The 19,270-nt window shown below is 36.7% G+C and overlaps 2 protein-coding genes across 5 annotated transcripts; both read right to left on the bottom strand.

Moving 5' to 3' along the window:
* LOC18791625 lies at positions 131-3,357 on the bottom strand. The gene is made up of 5 exons (XM_007223150.2): positions 2,992-3,357; positions 2,483-2,537; positions 2,287-2,343; positions 1,930-2,007; positions 131-692 (listed from the first exon to the last, which is right to left on the bottom strand). Exons 1-5 carry the CDS (start codon positions 3,292-3,294, stop codon positions 295-297), a joined length of 891 nt encoding a protein of 296 aa, XP_007223212.1. The 5' UTR covers positions 3,295-3,357; the 3' UTR covers positions 131-294.
* Positions 12,614-18,378, bottom strand: LOC18788626. 4 transcript variants are annotated; one of them, XM_020570168.1, is made up of 11 exons: positions 18,090-18,378; positions 16,424-17,357; positions 15,963-16,092; positions 15,413-15,864; positions 15,067-15,147; positions 14,873-14,971; positions 14,349-14,507; positions 14,115-14,201; positions 13,810-13,881; positions 13,346-13,665; positions 12,614-12,712 (listed from the first exon to the last, which is right to left on the bottom strand). In XM_020570168.1, the coding sequence occupies exons 2-11, from the start codon at positions 17,246-17,248 to the stop codon at positions 12,700-12,702; spliced, it is 2,238 nt and encodes a 745-aa protein (XP_020425757.1). In that variant the 5' UTR covers positions 17,249-17,357; positions 18,090-18,378; the 3' UTR covers positions 12,614-12,699. The 4 variants fall into 4 exon arrangements, with proteins under 4 accessions (XP_020425757.1, XP_020425760.1, XP_020425769.1 ...); XM_020570171.1 differs by having other exon boundaries at positions 16,424-17,269; positions 18,090-18,362; XM_020570180.1 differs by lacking the exon at positions 12,614-12,712 and adding an exon at positions 12,839-13,242.

Here is a 19,270-nt window from a genome sequence, read left to right as displayed (position 1 = left end):
TAATCGGATTTAAAGATTTCTTAAACCACTTATCTTAGCGTTAAGCAATTCCTGTCCCTTAAAGGCCATCAAGGCTTAAACAGGTTTATTGCGGACCAAATCAACCGTTTCTGTCGAAACACTGGAATATATTAAATCAACTTAGACATAAAATCAAAGCAAGCATATCTGCCATTATATACTTAAATATCATCTCTCGTTCTAAACGTTACACAAATTTATACAAAAACCAATACGCAAAACTTTCTGATTTCTCACTTGTTTCAGCCCTCAGTTGTCTCATTCCTGTTTTTCCTAAGCTACTTGTTCTACCATTCCTTGTTTCCTATCTTCTATATCAGCATTGTCAGCGTCAACAATAATAATCCCATCTTCATCTCCGTACTCTTCGTCGTCGTATTCCATATCCTCCTCCTCTTCCTGATCAGAATCCGTACCTGCACCTGCGCTGTGAAACTCAGGAGGAGGAGGGCAGTCCTCTGTGATTGCCTCATCCCTCTTCATCACAAGATGCCGAATGACTCTTTCATCCTTGTCCAACATGGTCTTAAAGTCATTTATCCATTTGGCTTCTATCTCAAAGTTCATCAGAATGTAGTAAGCATTCTTGGCTTTCTTTATTTGGTATGCTAGTCTTCGCATTCCCCAATCACTCACTCTCCATATCCTGGCTTTCTTCTCCCTTAGAAAACCTGCAACAAGTAATTCACAGATAAACATCAATAAAAAGCTTTGGCATTTCAACTGCAACTCAAAAAGGGAAACTCGTCCTACAAGAATTCTGATAAGTCTATGCATGCATCAGTAGACCATTCGCAAGTTCCTAGATGAACTTTCATTCTAAGCAATGTCAAGTTATTTATGGGTTGAGGAAATTCTGTGAGGAGCTAAAGAAATTACAAGCAAGTAGATGAGTTTTCATTCTGAGCAATTACAAGCTGCTTTCTAAGTTAATTGAACAACGAAATTATAACGTTAAAATTAAATAAATAAATAAGCTATCCATCCAAGTTCACAAATTGTTTTTTACCACTGCCCAAAATTCTTCAAATATGATATGACACCTAAAGTAAAACTGCTAAAGATTATTTGAAGGGCTAGTGCTGACCTTCTTGCCCAAAGAGACACATTGCCTGCTCTCTCTAAGAAATAACATTTGAAAAGAAACATATTACAAACTGTTGGGCACTCAGAAACTGATTTCCCATTTGAGAAATGCAAGCTAAACGTGGCACCCTTGAGAGATATTCAGACATCAGAGAATTTCACCCTGCTTTTGAACTTCATTCTTGTTGAAAATAATGCACATTTGTGGTAAAGAAATATGGAAAAATCTAGAAGCTTGAAGAAATTCTGTAAGCTTCATGGGAATGTCGGCAAACTAAATGAATATGTAAGAATTTTCTCAATGAAGTCACAAGAAGCAAGCAGCTAGAGAACAATGTCTATGGCGGTGGAGCTAAGAGCTATCCAAAACTAAGTTACAAGGGAGCTACAAAGAGAGCTACCCAATCTAAGGGGGTGTGGTCAAGCCAAGAGATCTCCCAACAAAGGGAGCCAAGTGTTAAGAGTGACCAATAGTCACATAGAGGTCAAGAGCCTTGTTCTATAAAACAAAGAGTTGACCAGCCAATAGCTATATGAATGAAGGGCCAATAGCCTAGAGTCATGAACTAGAAGATAGGTAACCGATAGCTACACCACTAGGAGGCCAACTAGCCTACAAAAGCCATGTACTATTCTCCTCCATTCTAATAAAAACACTATGTTTAAACTATTGTCCTATTGTTCTATAAGACAAGATAGTATAGAAGAACAAAGAAGCATGCCAAAAGGAAAAATAAATTTAAATACATCAAAATCCATGGTGAATTCTATCATATTTGGTTCAGTAATAACGTACACAGTACTAAGAGATTAGAAGTCAACCTTCAATTTTCTCCTTGACACTCCCAACCTCTTCCACATGCTTCTCATTAATCAGATAAACCACCTCATAGTGGCGCACTGTGACAAGGAAAACAGTGAGTCATAAAACATGTCAGTCTAGAAGGCAACATATCGTAAATCACGCAGTTAAAAACTCATAACATTGTCCATTTGCTCTATGAATTATTAAAGGCAATTTATTCCACCATTTCAGTATAGTAAAGCCAAATTGCATCTCAAAAATCCTACTAGCAAAGAAGTAGATGCAGCCTAGAACATAAAAGTGCATTATCCTGCCCCCTAAGGAACCACATGACAATCCTACTAGCAAGAAGAAGAAGCAGGAAGTACACTTACTTCGTTCCTCATTCAAATCGCTTTGTCGCTGAAGCTTCAAAAATTCATACACCTTCTCTGCATAGTGATGAAAACAAAATCAATAACAGCAATCCCCATAGGGCCAAAATCTTTCTTCAGAACAAAGAAAACTAATATTGCATCCTTTTAAAAAGATAGCAATCACCTGTAACACGTTTGAATCAGAATAACTCACCTTCTTCTGCGTCAGCAAACTCAGGGAGAAGTTTACCATCTTCCTGAACTTTCTTCTGCAATTCATCATAAAAATTCATCTCAAAATCAATTACAATTAGAGTCATCTCATCACTGTAATACTACATGCACCTAAACTTAAGCAACCCAAAACCTTATCTTATCCAACTTCATTTAGTTTTTCAAGAAAAAGAAGATCCCTTTGTACACAAGGTTCATACTTTAATGGTGAAACATTATAGTCCAAAGAAACAGAACAAAGGAAAGGCCAACTCAGATGCCCACAATATGAATGTACTTAAGCCACAATTTACATAGCTTGAATCTCAGATAACCAATATGAACATTCTACAGCGGTGGCTGAAAAGTAAAGGGTCGCACTAAAAAGTCTTTATATTTCAGAAACCGAAATTCGCACAGAGGAAAGGAAATTTAAAAACTCATAATACCAAATAAAGAAGGGAAAAAAAGAGTAAAACCATGGAGTTGTGTCAAAATTCAAAAGGCAACCTCTTTAAGCAGCACAGCTTCAGGGAAAGGGCCAGTGGCCTCATCCGGTTTTGATACGAAGCTATGATTGTCGTTCTTCTTCTTCTCCTTGTTATTGTTCTTCTTTGCACCAACAATCACCGACTTTCTACGTCCAACAGAGAGCTTCTGAGAGGTAAGTGGCCTACGAGAAGAAAACGAGGAGTACCCATTTGCGAATTCCAAGCTTGAAATTTGGTTTCTGGAGGACCCATTTCCCTTGACCAGTTTTAAAGTTTTTAGAGTGATAAAAGCTACAGAGAAGGAGTGTAAGAGTGCCCCCATTGAACCAGCTTTGAAGCAGACTACACTGCTGCTAGGATATGCGATTTGCGGTAAAGTGGAAGGAAAAAGGGTGGTTTAGTAATTTCGATGGAGTTATATATCATGGTTAATCCTGGTCCACCGTTCGATACATCAACTCCTTCATAGTACGGATCCGACGGCCTAAGTTATTGGCTTTTCTTCTATTTGTTTTAAATCATAATTGTTTTCTTTTTCCCTTTTATAATCGGGTATGGGCAAACTCTCTCCTCTCTTTTTTGTCTTTCTTGTATAACTACCCCTCTTGGCACACGCTCACGTATGTGCCAATTAATTTTTTATTTATTTATAATTTTATTTTTAGAATTAAGAAAAGATAATCTAGATAGTTATGTTCCATAAAAGTAAGACCTATTATCTGATTTTGTTTTTAATTTTAATTTTTTAATATGAAAATATATGAATTTACCATATTATCATCATTTAATTAATAATTTCAACTCTATGTTTGAATTAACAAAGAGTATTTTCTGGTATTTTGAATGTTTCATCATTCTCTGCCTTTTGCTTTATATATATAGATGATATTGTATAATGATATTGGATTTCTTTGACACAAATGATGTCTGGATTTTGAACATAAGACCACAAGTATAAGGATAATTGCTCTTATCCACTTGACTTACGAGTCCTTTGTGACGCTGCTTAGGTGACGCCATCCCAGCAAGGAGGTGTGGGCTGGGTTCTTAGAGATAATTTTGGGCTCTCAATAGGAGCATGTGGTGAGGGTGGACTTCACGACTCCTCTGGCAATCAGAGCTGTTTGACGGTATATTATCGTATGCGTTTTTGGGATGTGGTTGTGGAATTTGATGCACAACGGTGTATTGCAATGCTAAATGGTGAGTGTGAACCTGATGCAAACATTGAAGGTATCCTTTTTGATATCTAACAGTGTGTTACCCAATTTAACAAGGTTCTCGTCACTTTTGCTCTTTGTCTTTGTAATAAGGTAGCACATGTTGTTGCCAGATTTGTAACTAAGCAAGGAGGTAGTCATGTTTGGGACCATGTTGGTATAGAATGGTTTTTTGATATACTCGTAGAAGATGTAAACCTTGATATTTGTTTTTAAATGAAAGTTTCCCAACGTTTTGGACTCAAAAAATATATATATATAGAACTGATCTGGCCTGGACTAGGCCCAGATCTGGCCCTAATTGAAAAAAGACATCTTCCAATGTATGTATTTGGACCAGTCCAGTTTGGTTTAAAGCAAGATGAGGGGTTAGTTTTTCCCAAGTGTTGGCCCGAGCAAGAGTGGGCCCACAGTCAGTTTTTTTTTTATTAAAAAAAAAGGCGCAACAAAAATTGACTTTTTCATGCAATGACCTATGAGAAGCTGCCACATAGCGCTCTCAATAACAATGGAATGAAAAGGCTAGTTGCTGGGCTTTTTATTTATTAAATTTTTTTTTCCAGTTCAGCCTTCTTTTTTTTCCAAGGCTTTTTATCACAAAATGTCCCTGACGTTTACGAAACTATCAGATTGCATCCTAAAAAAATTTTTGTATCACTCATGGCCCTTGATGTTAATATGGGTGCTCTTAAATGGCTCATATGTATAAAAAAAAACTGTTAAATCCAGGGACATAATCGTCAAATCAATCCCTTTAGATTTCACCTTTGTTGGAGCCTAGTTTGGAGGTAGTGATATGTGTGAGATCTGCCCAAGAGTTTAATGGTCAGTGCATTTGTCCAAGGTTTGCAAAGTCGGTACATCGCATTTGTCCAAGGTTTGTATCAACAAAAATTACATTTTAGAGACAAAGAAACTAGAGAAATTGAGATATCGTGATCATAGATGTCTCTGATCATGATGACATTTGGTTTGAAGTTGATCTGGAAATTTGACTTTTAGTGACGAAAAATCTGAAGAACACCACGAAAAATCTGATGAACATCCGTCGCTAAAAACCTTTGGTGATGAAAAATCTTCAAATTTCTAGGCAAAATATAGCAGTTGGGTTTTTTGGAAAAGAAAAGAACTTAGTACATACTTTTCCTAGTGTTTGCACCGCCCAAGAGCAATGGAGACACTAGCTAATGGAGGAAGGATCCCCTGGCCCTCCTCCCTCGATTTCTCGACTGGCGAAATGAAGCCGGGCGTCTGAAGCTTGAGAAGTGCACTGTGCCTAGACTGCCAACCCGCCCCTGCTACCTGAGTCAATGAAGGACTTTGTACCTGTCCTGTTGGTTAACCCAGCCCCAGGTGGAACGAGCTTCCGAGATAAATTAATGAATCAGGTGAATGTGAATAAGAATGTGAGTATTGACATAAATTGCTTGGATGATGACTGTACTGATCTGAATGATGATGAAGATGTGGTCACTTCTCGTGGGAAGAAGGGGCCAACTATTCACTTATATGACCGGGCGATAAACCGACTTTGCAAACCTTGGACAAATGCACAAATGCACTGACCATTAAACTCTTGGGCAGATCTCACACATATTACTACCTCCAAACTAGGCTCCAACAGAGGTGGAATATAAAGGGATTGATTTGACGATTATATCCCTGGATTTAACAGTTTTTTTGACAGATAAACTATTTAAAAGCACCCATATTAACGTTAGGGACCGTGAGTGATACAAAAAAACTTTAATGATACAATCTGATAGTTTCGTAGACGTCAGGGATATTTTATGATAAAAAGCCTTTTTTCAATCCAACGACTAATCCAGCCTTTAAAATATATATATATATATATATATATATATATATACTCCAAATAGTTTTACTTGTTTATCCTTTTTATATTTCTACATTCAAACCTCAATAAATAAACATTTATCTTCATCTTCTTCTCACATAAACTCATCTTTATACTTCAAAATCCAACACTTGGATATCTTTTCTTATCATTTCACAATGAAGATGAAAAAAAAAAAGTGTTTCTATCACTAATAAAATAATAATAAACTAAAAGAATAAGTTTTGGCCTCGTTTGGTACACTTCCCAAGTCTGGATTGGATTAGATTAAAATTAGGCCCATGTTTGGTTCACCTAATTCTAATTCTAAAAGCATGTCCACCCCAAAAGGTTAAGGTTAAGGCTAAGGCAAGGCAAGGGTTGCTACTATTCACGTGAATAGTGACAGCCTTACCTTTTTTGGTTCCACCCCAAAAGGCTAGGGCAAGGGCAAGAAAAAAAAAAGAATATGCAACAAATTATAAACTTGTTATGTATTTATAGGGAAAGTGAATAAAATTGTTCTGTATTTATAGGGAAAACATCCATAATTTTTTGGTATTTTTTTATAAAAATAATTGAATTTTTTTCCTTTTTTTTTTGCTCACTGACGTCAGGGTGACGTCACTGCTGACGTCAGCTCCTTCGGGCTGAAGCCCAAGCAGGATCCGCCTTTGGGCTTGCCATGGCTGCTGATTGCGCACTGGAGGTGCAAACCCCTGCAAAGGGGCCTCTTGCCCTGGCAAAAGGGCCTGCGCTGGACATGCTCTAAGCAGGGATTATTAATGTGGGGCCCACTAAAGAGTCTCCTTAGAAGGTGTTAGTTAATCCCGTGCAAAGAGAGGGGACTGAACAATCCCATGCGTTTTCAGGAGAAAAAAATAAAAAAAAAATCTTGTGCATTCTGTGCTAGCTCATACTCAGTCATTCAATTCAAGTCATGTAATCACCATCATCCCCATTCCGATTCAACACACTGGCTTCACCATTAACATCATCATCATCATTCACTTATTGAAATCAAAATTGAGGATGCTCATCCTCCTGCTCCCCATGTCCGTCAAATTAGCCGAGTTCTTGATCGACAACGACTCCAGAACACAATGTAGTGCCGTCGAGCTTGGACCCAATTGCCGAGCAAATCCCATGGATCTAAGTCTGTGCGAGGGCTTGTGCTGGTGCCTGCAATGCCTCGGCGAATCTGAAATCGCCATGGAATGGAAGAACCAAAATTGTGTGTGTGTGTGTGTGTGTGTGTGTGAGAGAGAGAGAGAGAGAGAGAGAGAGAGAGAGATGGTAGGATGGTGGTGATAATTTTTGGGGAACTCTCGCTTTCCTTGCAGAGATCCAGTGGCTGCTTGTTGATGGTTTTGGGTGATTGTGGCTTTGGGTTAAATAAAAAAAATTTATTTTTTATTTTTTAATTAATTAAATAAACATATTTTTATTCAAGTTCCAGTCTCACACGCCCTCGCACGCGTGATGAATTTTCAAGCCTAACACGTGGACAACACATATTGGGTGACGTGGAGCACGTGTGGCCGTTGAGCTTTCACACGTAGGCTAACCTGGCTCTGATACCATGAAGAAGTTGAGGTTTCACTCCAAAACCAATTGGCAATGGGGGGAGTAACCCAACTCCTTATAAGTCCTTGCTAGGTTTCTTAACTTTCCAATGTGGGACTCTTTACCTTCACATTCTCACATGCCCCCGCACGTGTGACGAATTTTCAAGCCTAACACGTGGACAACACATATTGGGTGACATGGAGCACGTGTGGCCGTTGGGCTTTCACACGTTGGCTAACCACCTCTGATACCATGAAGAAGTTGAGGTTTCACTCCAAAATCAATTGGAAATGGGGTGAGTAACCCAACTCCTTATAAGCCCTTTCTAGGTTTATTAACTTTCCAATGTGGGACTCTTTATCTTCACATTCTCACATCACCAACCACAAAAAATTTAAAAAACTAGATTTTGTGAATTGTACCATTTTAAGAGGCTAAAACAGCACCTTACCCTTGCATTTGACATGCAGAGGGTCTTTCTCCTTCTTGACAAATATGTACAAGGATGATAATTTTAGACATGAAACAAATCAAAGACAAAGCTCGTAAATAGGTTAAGATTGTTATAAAACTAGAGGGAGAAAATGTAGAGAGAAGTGATATGCTAAAGATAAAGCTTCACCATGTTTATTCATCTCTTAATCTTTGGTAGAACCACCTATTTATAGGCTTACAAGATAGAAGATTGAATACCATCATTTACAATATACCTATAGGTTACAAGTACTAATTACAAATACTTAGTGCATAGGTTACATAAAATCCAACGGTGGAATATTAAGAGGTATGGTGGTCATCCACCAACTCATGCATTTACAACACTCCCCCTTGGATGTCCACCATACAATGACATTGTTTCCTCATTAAAAACCTTGCTTGGAAAACCCAGTGGGACAAAACCAAAGCGAATGGAAAAAGAGTGAAACTTTCTTCTGAATCTCAAATATTTCATGAGCTTTGAGGATTTCCATGTACCATATAGTCTTAATAAATATGCATTTAACACATACTATAAGTTTTGCGTTAAAGTAACAACCGCACTTATAGAAATGTGGATGCATTTACGATAAGATTGGAGACTAAAACCACATGTCTCTCCCAGGAAACCTTATGTCATATTAGTGATCTTATTTCACTTCACAAACACCAATTCGTAACCTTCATACTGAGTATTTGTAATTTGGTGTTTGAGTTATAGGTTCAATATCCAACTCTTCTTATTTAGTGATAAATGGAATTGCCTATTTCCATTTTTGGCCAATCACTTAACTTGTCAACATTCATGAAACGTGATTTAATATAATCATAGCCCTTGATGATTGTAGTAGCTACTAATAAACCAAATGTATCATCAATTTGTGATCCCACAATTCTTATGTGCATGCGCATGCATAATTTATAATCATCTCATTGCTTTGGGGTATCAATGCCTCTTCAGGGGCTTATGTTGTCACTCATGGGACAAAGACCTCTTTTACAATGAATTATTTAGAATATGTGGATCATAACCTCCTATAGAGCGTTATTTTTTTATAGGGCTTGAATTTTTCAAATAATCTCCACTTCTAGGGAGTTAAGTTTTTAGAACCTATATTTCTGACATGCTTCAGGCATGCATTATATATATAGTCACCATGTTAATGGATTGTGATACGAGAATATCAATCCATGTTAGCATATGTACAACTTATATATGCATTATCTTGATGAGACAAAAGCGAATTGATTCAACACTATTTCACGACGTTCTTTAGGAATTGTCATTTCTCCCCCTAACGGCGGGAAAATTGTCTCAAAATGTAGGAAAATAAACTCACAGTCGTTATCAAATATGTGACCATTTTAGTAGGCACATTCAGTAAAACTGGTGAAGTGATCCATAATTAGATGTTGTATAGGCTCACAAATATCCCCTTGAATTATTTTAGGAAAGATGGCTCAAAGTCAATTTTTGACTGAGATGATCTTATGACAACTTTTATTTGTCAGCGTTCTTTGTAATAATATTGTTGGACAAGACAATAATTTGAGTCTTTAAACGATGTCCTTACAAATTTATAAAAATCTTATGCATCATTGTGGGACATGGATTGCCAAGATAGTCATGTCACAACATAAAAGTTATTCGGTCAATGAACTTCTAGTTCATGACATCATAATCTTCAACTATAATAGTTGTGTAATATTGGGGCCTCAAGAACTTTTGGTTCATAACATCATAAACTTCCTACCCATAAAAGAAAGTAGGAAGTTTCTCTAATAGACGCCTCTGGCTATCAATATTGGGGCGGTAATACAAAACATTACCATTGTAAAACGAAATTAATTAATAACCTAACATAAATAAAATAAAATATAATAAAATAAGTAAAGTGGTATAAACAAGGAATAAAATAAATCAATTAAAGATTATGAAATTCCAAGATAATCCAATATTAATGTGGATTCAATATGTAGATAAAACTACAAGTTTAAGAATTGGATTTCCAACCAATTCAGGTTCATATAGGCACAAATAAGTAATGAACTTCAAGTTCATATATAGTATTAAGATCCATGAAAAACTATGAACTTCAGGTTCATATCAATATATATTCGAAACTTCAGGTACGAATACGTAGATCTAAATAAATTGAATTAATAGTTGTGCTTTGAACTTCATACTCAAATCGATGTATATGCACTCGAAACTTCTGGTTCAAGTTCTTGACATATGTAGGCCTCATGGAATTCTGATTTTGATTAATACAAAATCGAGGAGTTTTATGTCCTTATGTGCTCTTTAAATTCGCGGAACTTCACGCCCTCAATTATTTGGAATCAAAGAACTTCAGGTTCTGATTCAATCAAAAGGACTCTATATCCTAATCTAGTTATATGATGAGGATCACGGAACTTCGGGCCCCTGATCTTTTGTATAATTCAAACTCATCATAATAATTAAGATCATACTTAAAATTAAATAAACAAACAAATAAAAATAAAAACATGGCATTATATTCATGTGTAATAAGAATAAGAATTTTTTTTCTTAAACAAGCATGATGAAGTCTGATGGTGAGTACAAAGAAACTCTATACCATGTGATGACTCTAGCTCATATAAGAAGAAAGAAAATTCAGAGAAAGAAAACATACCAAGAGCAATGTCGTGCTGATAACGTGTTATAAAACTAGAGGGAGAAAATGTAGAGAGAAGTGATATGCTAAAGATAAAGCTTCACCATGTTTATTCATCTCTTAATCTTTGGTAGAACCACCTATTTTGTAGGCTTACAAGATAGAAGATTGAATACCATCATTTACAATATACCTATAGGTTACAAGTACTAATTACAAATACTTAGTGCATAGGTTACATAAAATCCAACAGTGGAATATTAAGAGGTATGGTGGTCATCCACCAACTCATGCATTTACAACAAAGATTGATTTTTTACTTATTCCTCAAAAATACGAAAAAAAGGTTGAGTGACACTTAACATGAATACGAAAATGACATAATCCTATTGACCCAAAAAAACACATAATTGTTGTAAAAGTTTGAAGGTGGAGCCCACAGAGGAAGTTTCCTTGCATCTTCCAGGAACTTTCCCTTCCCTGTATTTATCAATTCAGGAAGTTTCCTTGCATCTTCCAGGAACTTTCCTTCCCTGTATTTATCAATTCAGGAAGTTTCCTTGCATCTTCCAGGAACCTTCCCTTCCCTGTATTTTGCCTAAACATTAGCCTATAAATAGGCATACCAATTGTAAAAGGGAGTGTGACCAACGGAGAAAAGAAAGAAAGGGGAGAAGAGAAAAAGAAGAGAGAAGAAGAAGAGAAAAGAAGAAAGAAAAGAAGAGAAAAAGAAGAAAGAAAAGATAGAAGAAGAAAGAGAGAGAAAATTCAGTGAGCCTCACATATTGTAAACTCTAAAGTTGTAGCCCTATTATTTCATATAGTGAAAAAGTTACTGCTGTTGCTCTCCGAGGACGTAGGCATAGCCGAACCTCGTTAAATGCTGTGTCTCATCTACTTTTCGTGCAGCTCAATATTCGTACATATTTCAGGTTATTTTTATAACACGTTATCAGCACGAGAAGCTCTCAGGTATAATTTTTGTGCTGCACTATTATCTATACTACTAACCACATGGACCCTTGGTAATACTAAACATATTATCAGTGGGAGACCGTTACTAATACTAACTTTTTTCTTATTTTATTCGGTGGTGGTTTTAACCCCACATTTATTTACTGTATGGTGTAGGTTTATTACCCATACATGCACCTTTACTTTATCGCAAATTTATTTTACCGCATATTTATATTTTCAAAATTTCTAAGAAAATGTCACTATCTTCCCAAACTACCTTTAAATACACCACAAGCTGAAAAAATAAGAAATAAAAGAAATTTTCTATTTAAACCCCAGAATTTTATTTGTTTAGCCTAATACTTAAATCATTAAACAATATTTGTGGTATACATGAAATTGTTGTTTTCACAAGCTGTTTTTATCATGTGATTAGATCATATGAGAAATTGTAATTTGTTATGGAGGTCTAAACAGAGAAACATGTATAAATCCAATACCGTCGAAGGGAGTGCCAAAAAAAAATATCAAATAGCAATTGAAAAACCTGCTGAAAAATTTATCTCCATCCTAGATGCCCAAACTTATAAACAGATAAAGGTAATGTGGGGGCAATATATTGATGAGCGTCAATAAATCTCAGCCATGGGTATTAACAGCTTCCAAGGCCAAGTTCTTCGGGATTGGAAGATCCATGTCCCAAGCCTTCCGGGCAGCAAGACTTTAGAAGCCTAATAGTGGTTACATTGGCATCCCAAAAGGACAAACGCTTGTAAGGCAAATTGTGCTTCTTGCATAGGTCATTCTAAAACTTAATATGGAGAGTGATAGAATGTGTGTATAGATGTACTAGGTAGGGTTAAGTATTAAGTTAGATGACCTTTTTTGTCTTTTTACACAATAATAAAACTTACAGGTTAATGATTAAGTATTGGGATGAACAACAAGAAGTGCGGGGTTTAAATAGAAAATCTCATTAAAATTGACTAAGAATTGACACAACTCCCATTGTCACTTTCCTCGCTTTAATTAGGTGCCCTGCAGAGAATCAAACTCAAATTGAGCCATTGGAGATTGGAAAAACATTCCACACTACAAGTTCAAAGATATAATCATCTTGTTTTAATGGATTTTGGATTTTGAAGTGGGTTGTATTCATCAGGGTTTTATCTGATGAGATAAAGGCTAACCATCAGATCAAGTTTCATAAAAATAAGTTGGCTTCATATATCCATCCATTTCCATGAACATAACAACAATGCATTGTCTAACGTCATTCTTTCTCGATCATCATTCCATGCGTCCAACCCTTCCAACCAATTCAGATCCCTCCACATACCAAATGCAAAATATAGGCAGTGTGCAAGAACATTATTGCCTTGCTCCGCTGCGCAAATGTAACTGCCTAAACTTCTGGCAATCTATTTTGAATGGGTATAGCGGTCCACAGTTAATTCTAAGACGATTGAGAATGATGAAACGATATACAAACTCTGTAGTATGCAGGCTAATGGGGGATTCTATACTTATGATTAATGAAGTCAAACTTTCCTCAGGCCTTCTTTTTTCTGAAAAAAGACAATAGGCCAACATTGAAACATATGTTTTTATCAGATTCACTAATGCTTACAAAGATTAGTGAGAAACAATGGGAACAACTTGGATACTCACCATTGCTTCTTTCCCTTTTTCTTCCTCTTGTTAGCACTGCCACTGTTGCTGCCACTACTACTCTTGGTGGTACCATTTCCAGATTTGGCAGATGGGCTCTCAGTGGAGGCGCCGGCACTAAAATTTTCAAACATGCCTGTTTGCACTGCATTCTGTAACCACTCAAAGAATTCTTCCTCTGTCATGTTCTCTTCCATGGATGCCGGCATCCGGCCTCCTCTTTGTCCTGAACTTGCTCCCTTTCCAGTATTATGCTTGGAGGTCACACTAGTGTTCACATGAAAACTTGGCTTGTGAGTGTTGGCTGGACATCTCATTCCCTGCAACAAAAATTAGCTTCATGTACATTTTCTTTCAACATGACAAGAACTTTGTGTGGGTGTGGAGCAGGCATGAGTGTTTTTGAAAAAGGAGAAAAGACATCAATGAAAAACTAATGAAGAAAAAAGTTAAAATTGAATTACCTGGCATATATACCACTCGGTAGCATTATATATCTTGCTATCTGCACAAACAAATGCGGATGGAACATCTACCTGCACGTGCAACATTATTCAAAAAGGATTATCTGGTATTAGATGTATTTCAGATACTAATGGACAATAATCGTAACAATTCATTATCATTTTCTTAAAGGGTTAATTTTTTTTTTTTTCCCACTAGCAAACAATGAATCATAATAGCACATGAAGATGACAACTTAGTAAGAGCAGACAATCCAAATGCACATATATAACAAGCTTTCTCCAACATATATAAATACACATACCTTCTGCAAAAATCCAAAGAAGAAGGGTTGGGAAGATTGTTCAACCCACCCATCACCATCTTTTGCTTGATGCAAATCCTTGCAATCCTTTCAAAAGAGAAATTCCACAAAGAAAACATCAGAACCAGGCGCAAAATCTCTCATCTTTATGAAAAAGGAGCATCATGCTTAAGGAGGATTTGATGAATGCAAACTCAGAAAACATCATTAAATGCTGTAAAGGTAAATGACAACCTGACACCATCGCGCTTGAGATTTTGACTTCCTAGTGAGTACCCAGACATGAAAGTTGCCACACTTATTGCAGGCGATCCGCCTAGAATCTCCAAATGGGTCCTCACCATCAGCTTCCGGGTGTGCAAATCCAGAAGGAAAGACACCATGTCCTCCATTCTAGGAAACACATTGCAGTAAAAGCTTAGGTAAACACATTGCAGTAAAAGCTTAGGTAAGGTGGATATGTAAACAAACTTAGAACGAGTAATGATTTACAGCCCTCAGAATTATATTGAGTTAAAACGAGCATATAATTCCTGGCAGAAGCCACATCTATGGGATGGGACCAAAATTACACGACTTTCTACGAACAATTCCAAGTTAATGACAAAGTTGAAAGGAAGGACCCCCTTGGATTTGGGGGAACCAGCTGACACGTGTCACTTTCAACCTTAATCCTCATGGTTATTGAAGAGATTGGTCAGCAGATTTCATTTTCTCACACCAATTACAACAATGCATACAAAAAGGATGTATATTACCTTTTGTGAAGCACTTTGAAATCTACGGAAAATGTTCAGCAGTTCCTCTCTCCTTAATTCGTCATCATATGCTTTTCGCTTCAATGAATCAAGTAAAACCTAGAAAAGATAAAAACAAAAAAGGCAAATGGTACAATCAGAATGAAAAATCAAATAGATCATAGAAAAAATCTCGACGGGTATCAAAAGATCACCTCATATGCATTCTGAAGTTTCTTGAAAGCTTCAGCAGCCTTTTCATTTCCCATATTTTTATCAGGATGGACCAACATTGCCTGATAAGAAATATAACAACCTCATTCAAAGAAAGTATTTTAACATATTATATAACATGTTATCCAGAAACAGTAGTTCTATATAAATAAACCAATCTCAGGAAAGAGAAAAGTCATCATTTAATATAACGAAAATAAAATTAGATCTCAGCCTTGGCCATACAGATCTTGAAACTTCGAAGAGAATAACATAACAAGAAATTACAAATAAGTTAGAAAATATCCCTTTTCATGCCAATTATAGCAAACAAAAAATGGCACATACCTTTTTCCTATACTCCCGCTTCAGTAAAGAAACATCTATATTCTCAAACCGGGACAATCCCAACACTGAATAGTGATCAGTACAGTTTAGCAGCCGAACTACTTCATCTTCAGAGGTTATCTCAGAATCAGCCCCACTGGTTGAAGGTACTCCAGGGCTACGATCAGCAGAAAACCATGGCCCATTTTCAGAGGATGAAGCATGCTCCTGCTCATCATTAAAAAAGCCTGGTTGACCTTGCATTCCAGATGCTTGTTCAGGGAATCCGGTGGGTCTTCTCTGCTGATTTACATTGTTCTTTAAGAAATATATCAGACAATCACTTGAGATAAAAGATAAATTCAACCCTATAAGCAAACCAAGCCATCCAACATATGTCCAAGCACAATAAATGGAATAAACAGTGGCGACAAACAGGGCAACACGCTCATGGCTCAGTGTGAATGCCAAACCTGAATGTTGAAGAATGTTAAAGCTCAGCAAGCTGTAATGAGGAAGTATGCATAATTGCAATAGATGATCTGCAGTTGTAAGAGGGTAAAAGAATCACCTGCCAAGAAGATTACAAGTGCTGTTGTCCAAAAGCTTCCATAGAACCACAGGAAAATAGCTCCAGAAATAGCAACCACCAAAATCGAAAGCATGAAGCCAATGAAAAGTCCAATCAGAGCAGCGAAGACCTATGTATTTACAATAGTTATGAGAGCATATTAACACAAAACTTAACAGATCATCTTAACCTCAATCATCAATGCACCCTTTGCAGAAAATAATTATTCCAAAAGGAACATTCAGAAAGTCTGGATGCTCAACAAGTCATAAGCAAACAGAAAGAACCAAATAGGTGTAAAAGGACAAGGGACCAGACACGGGTGCATTTTGTTGAAAGAAATAAGTAAGAATAATCCCAATTACAATAATGAAAAGAAAAAAAAAAAAAAACAAGTATAAAAAGTTTCTGGTTATAATGAAGTCAGTTGTCAGCAGCAACTTAGCAGTACTAGGGCTTACCAACACAATCAGAAACTTAAACATCCCAACCATAGCAACTACTGAGAGAATGCTGCACCATATAACGGAAAAGAAGGATGTTGTCCCCATCCGGACTAGGCTATCGATGCCCCTTACGGTACAATCCAACCAAGCCATTGATAAAAGAAACAATATACTCCCAAACTGCATAAGCCACTTCAGAACAATGGGATATGCCTGCTCAAACTTTGTATTGACATAATCGCGAGCATTCAGTATGTTACTTTTGACGGTAAGAAACATAGGCTCGTGCCTCTGCAGCCATTCACTAGCCACCTTCAAGAAGGACAATGTTGATGCCTTCAAGTTTCTAACCAATAGGCTATCTGAAAACTCTACCCGACTCAGCAAAGTTTTCATATGCCACCGTTTCAGGGAGGACCCAAATTTTCTTTTTGTATGTTTACGGCGTAAGTCACTCCGAGGTAATGACCCATTTTCTTCTCTAGTACTTGGAGCTTCATTGTTTCCATTGCAATCTCCTGAATCACTCCCTAAAGACATTGCCTCCTCTGGACCCCACGTTGCATCCATACCTTGCTTATCTTTCCTCAAAAGCTTTCCAGATTTTTGTTTGCTTTTATTCTCATCTCCAGGATGATTGGTTTTACTCCCACTGGCTGAAAGAGGACTGCTTGGCTGGTCACCATTTGGTAGTTCTTCTCCCGGGAACACTTTCACCTCACTTGCTTTCCCTTGTCCTTTTGTTTCCGCTAGTGTACACCCTGAATCTGTACCCTTCTTTTTGTGCTTCGATGTCTGGCGATCTACCCCATTCTTTTGTTGATTACCCTTCCGAGCCATAAGGTAAAAGGCCTTGACGTACTGTTTTAAAAAGAAGTCAAGCTAAACGATCATAGTTGATTCAAAGCAGTGATGTCATGGATGCTAGATTCCATGTGAGAAATACAATCTGCGATTAAAAAATAAATACAATTACAAGGATGCATATATACATAAAATCAAGGTTTTGTATAGAACTACAAAACATCATTTAAATAAATAAAACTTGGATTTGTTTTTATAAATTAATTATCAAACTGAAAAATGGTAATGACAGTCATATATCAGTAAAGATCTAAGCTTCCCACATTTGATGATAATAGGGCCTTCAATTAGAGTTGGAGTTCTACTAAAGAGTAGAAGTAGTAATAACACAGTATGCAACCCTCATGCAAAAAGGATCACTATAGATTGGTTATGGAAACCATATCAGTATTGGGGTAACCTGCATAACTGCTGAAGCAATAAGAAAAACTCAAGAATTTCAAGCCAACAAATATCCAAAAGCTCACGCAAAATAAACCCACAAAAATAGTTTCTGAGACTTACATTGTTCATTTCGCAAGAAACAAAAAGAACCCAAAAAAAATATTCTTGCGAAGAAATATGTATTACACTGAATTATAAACACCATGGTTATCATCCATGAATTGAGTTAAAAGAGAAAAATGAAAAACCCCATTTGAGATTTAAAGCCCCAAATATCTGAAAAAAAGAAGAAAGAATAAAAACCCATTTCCAACTATTCAGCAACGCAACATAGCAAATAAAATTCGATGAAAACAATGAAATCGAGGAGAACCCACAAATTATAATCACTGGTAGATAAGTATTTAACATTAAGATTTTTGTACGGACAAACCTGGAGCAAGAAGAGATTTCTTTGTATGAAAGAGAGAGGCACACAAAGGGATTAGTGAGATAATAAAGTGAAGCCAAAGGATATGAAAGTGGCAGGCTTGACCAATTGGGTTCTTCTGGAAATGAAGGAGCTGACCATCAGCATGTAATACACATGTCAGAGTTTTTGGGTCTGCAAAAAGACAGAGAAACACTCATGAAGCTCTAAAGCCGAAGGAGTTTTCTGTGTGCCTCATCCAAGACGTTGAATGTAGGTCTGTTTGGCCGACTGGAATTCCTTATTCCAAATCCGGATTGGGCTTGGCCGGGCCGCAGATTATAGTTGTCATCAGGCCTCGAAATCCCATGTGTCCTTTTTTTTTTTTTTTTTCTTGAGTCTGAGTCTATTAGAGCTTGTTTGATATTCAACTTGAATACAACTTTTTAAACTTAAAAACAGCTATTTTTTAAAACTCAAACTCAAGAACAACTAAAAAACACCCCAATTTTTCTAACAATCCACAAATTCTCAAATTTCTAAGATTTGAAAACAGTTTTCAAATTGCATACCAAACAAGTTTTTGAATCTTAAAAATAAATTTAAGAACTCCTTGTTTTTAAGAAAAATTAAGGCCCCGTTCGTTTACGTTTTAGAGCAACTCCACCCATTTGCCCTTAGCCATGGCAAGGGTGGAGTTAGGGCAGCCACTATTCACGTGAATAGTGGCTGCCCTTACAAATAGTATTTTGTGTTTCCACCCATTGCCATGGCTAAGGGCAATTACTATTCATTTTTTTGTTTTTTTCACAAATTTTTTAATAAAAATAATTAATTTAGATAATATTTTCGGATAATATTTTTGGGTTCGTACATATCAATATTTATTATAAAATTCATATCTCAATCGGATAAAATTTTGGTTTTTATAGAAAAAAAAAAAAGAGTATTTTTTTGGTTTTTTTTTAAAAAAAAATTCAATTTTTTTCATTTTTTTTATTGCACAAAAATTGACTGCCGTTGGATTGGAGAAAAAAATCTGATCGGAGAGCCCAGAGTGCGGCACGTGGACTTTTAGTGTACTGTAGCGCCAGACACTGTAGCATCACTGTAGCACTGCGGCACTGTAGCGGCACTGTAGCGATGACGTCAGCACCAAAACGAGGGCTGGAGCTCGGGCCAACCTTGCCCTCGGGCCAGCCCAG

Source organism: Prunus persica, chromosome G1 (assembly GCF_000346465.2).
Source record: "Prunus persica cultivar Lovell chromosome G1, Prunus_persica_NCBIv2, whole genome shotgun sequence".
Taxonomy (NCBI): domain Eukaryota; kingdom Viridiplantae; phylum Streptophyta; class Magnoliopsida; order Rosales; family Rosaceae; genus Prunus; species Prunus persica.
This window is presented reverse-complemented; position numbering and strand designations above follow the sequence as displayed.

Coding starts and splice junctions, on each gene's coding strand:
- LOC18791625 (XM_007223150.2), bottom strand. CDS start 3,294: ATGGGGGCACTCTTACACTCCTTCTCTGTAGCTTTTATCACTCTAAAA. Junction 2,538..2,991: donor AAGCTGTGCTGCTTAAAGAG/GTTGCCTTTTGA, acceptor GATGAATTGCAG/AAGAAAGTTCAGGAAGATGG. Junction 2,008..2,286: donor CGATTTGAATGAGGAACGAA/GTAAGTGTACTT, acceptor TCCTTGTCACAG/TGCGCCACTATGAGGTGGTT.
- LOC18788626 (XM_020570168.1), bottom strand. CDS start 17,248: ATGGCTCGGAAGGGTAATCAACAAAAGAATGGGGTAGATCGCCAGACA. Junction 15,865..15,962: donor ACTTGTAATCTTCTTGGCAG/GTGATTCTTTTA, acceptor TTCAACATTCAG/GTTTGGCATTCACACTGAGC. Junction 15,148..15,412: donor AGCGGGAGTATAGGAAAAAG/GTATGTGCCATT, acceptor ATTTCTTATCAG/GCAATGTTGGTCCATCCTGA.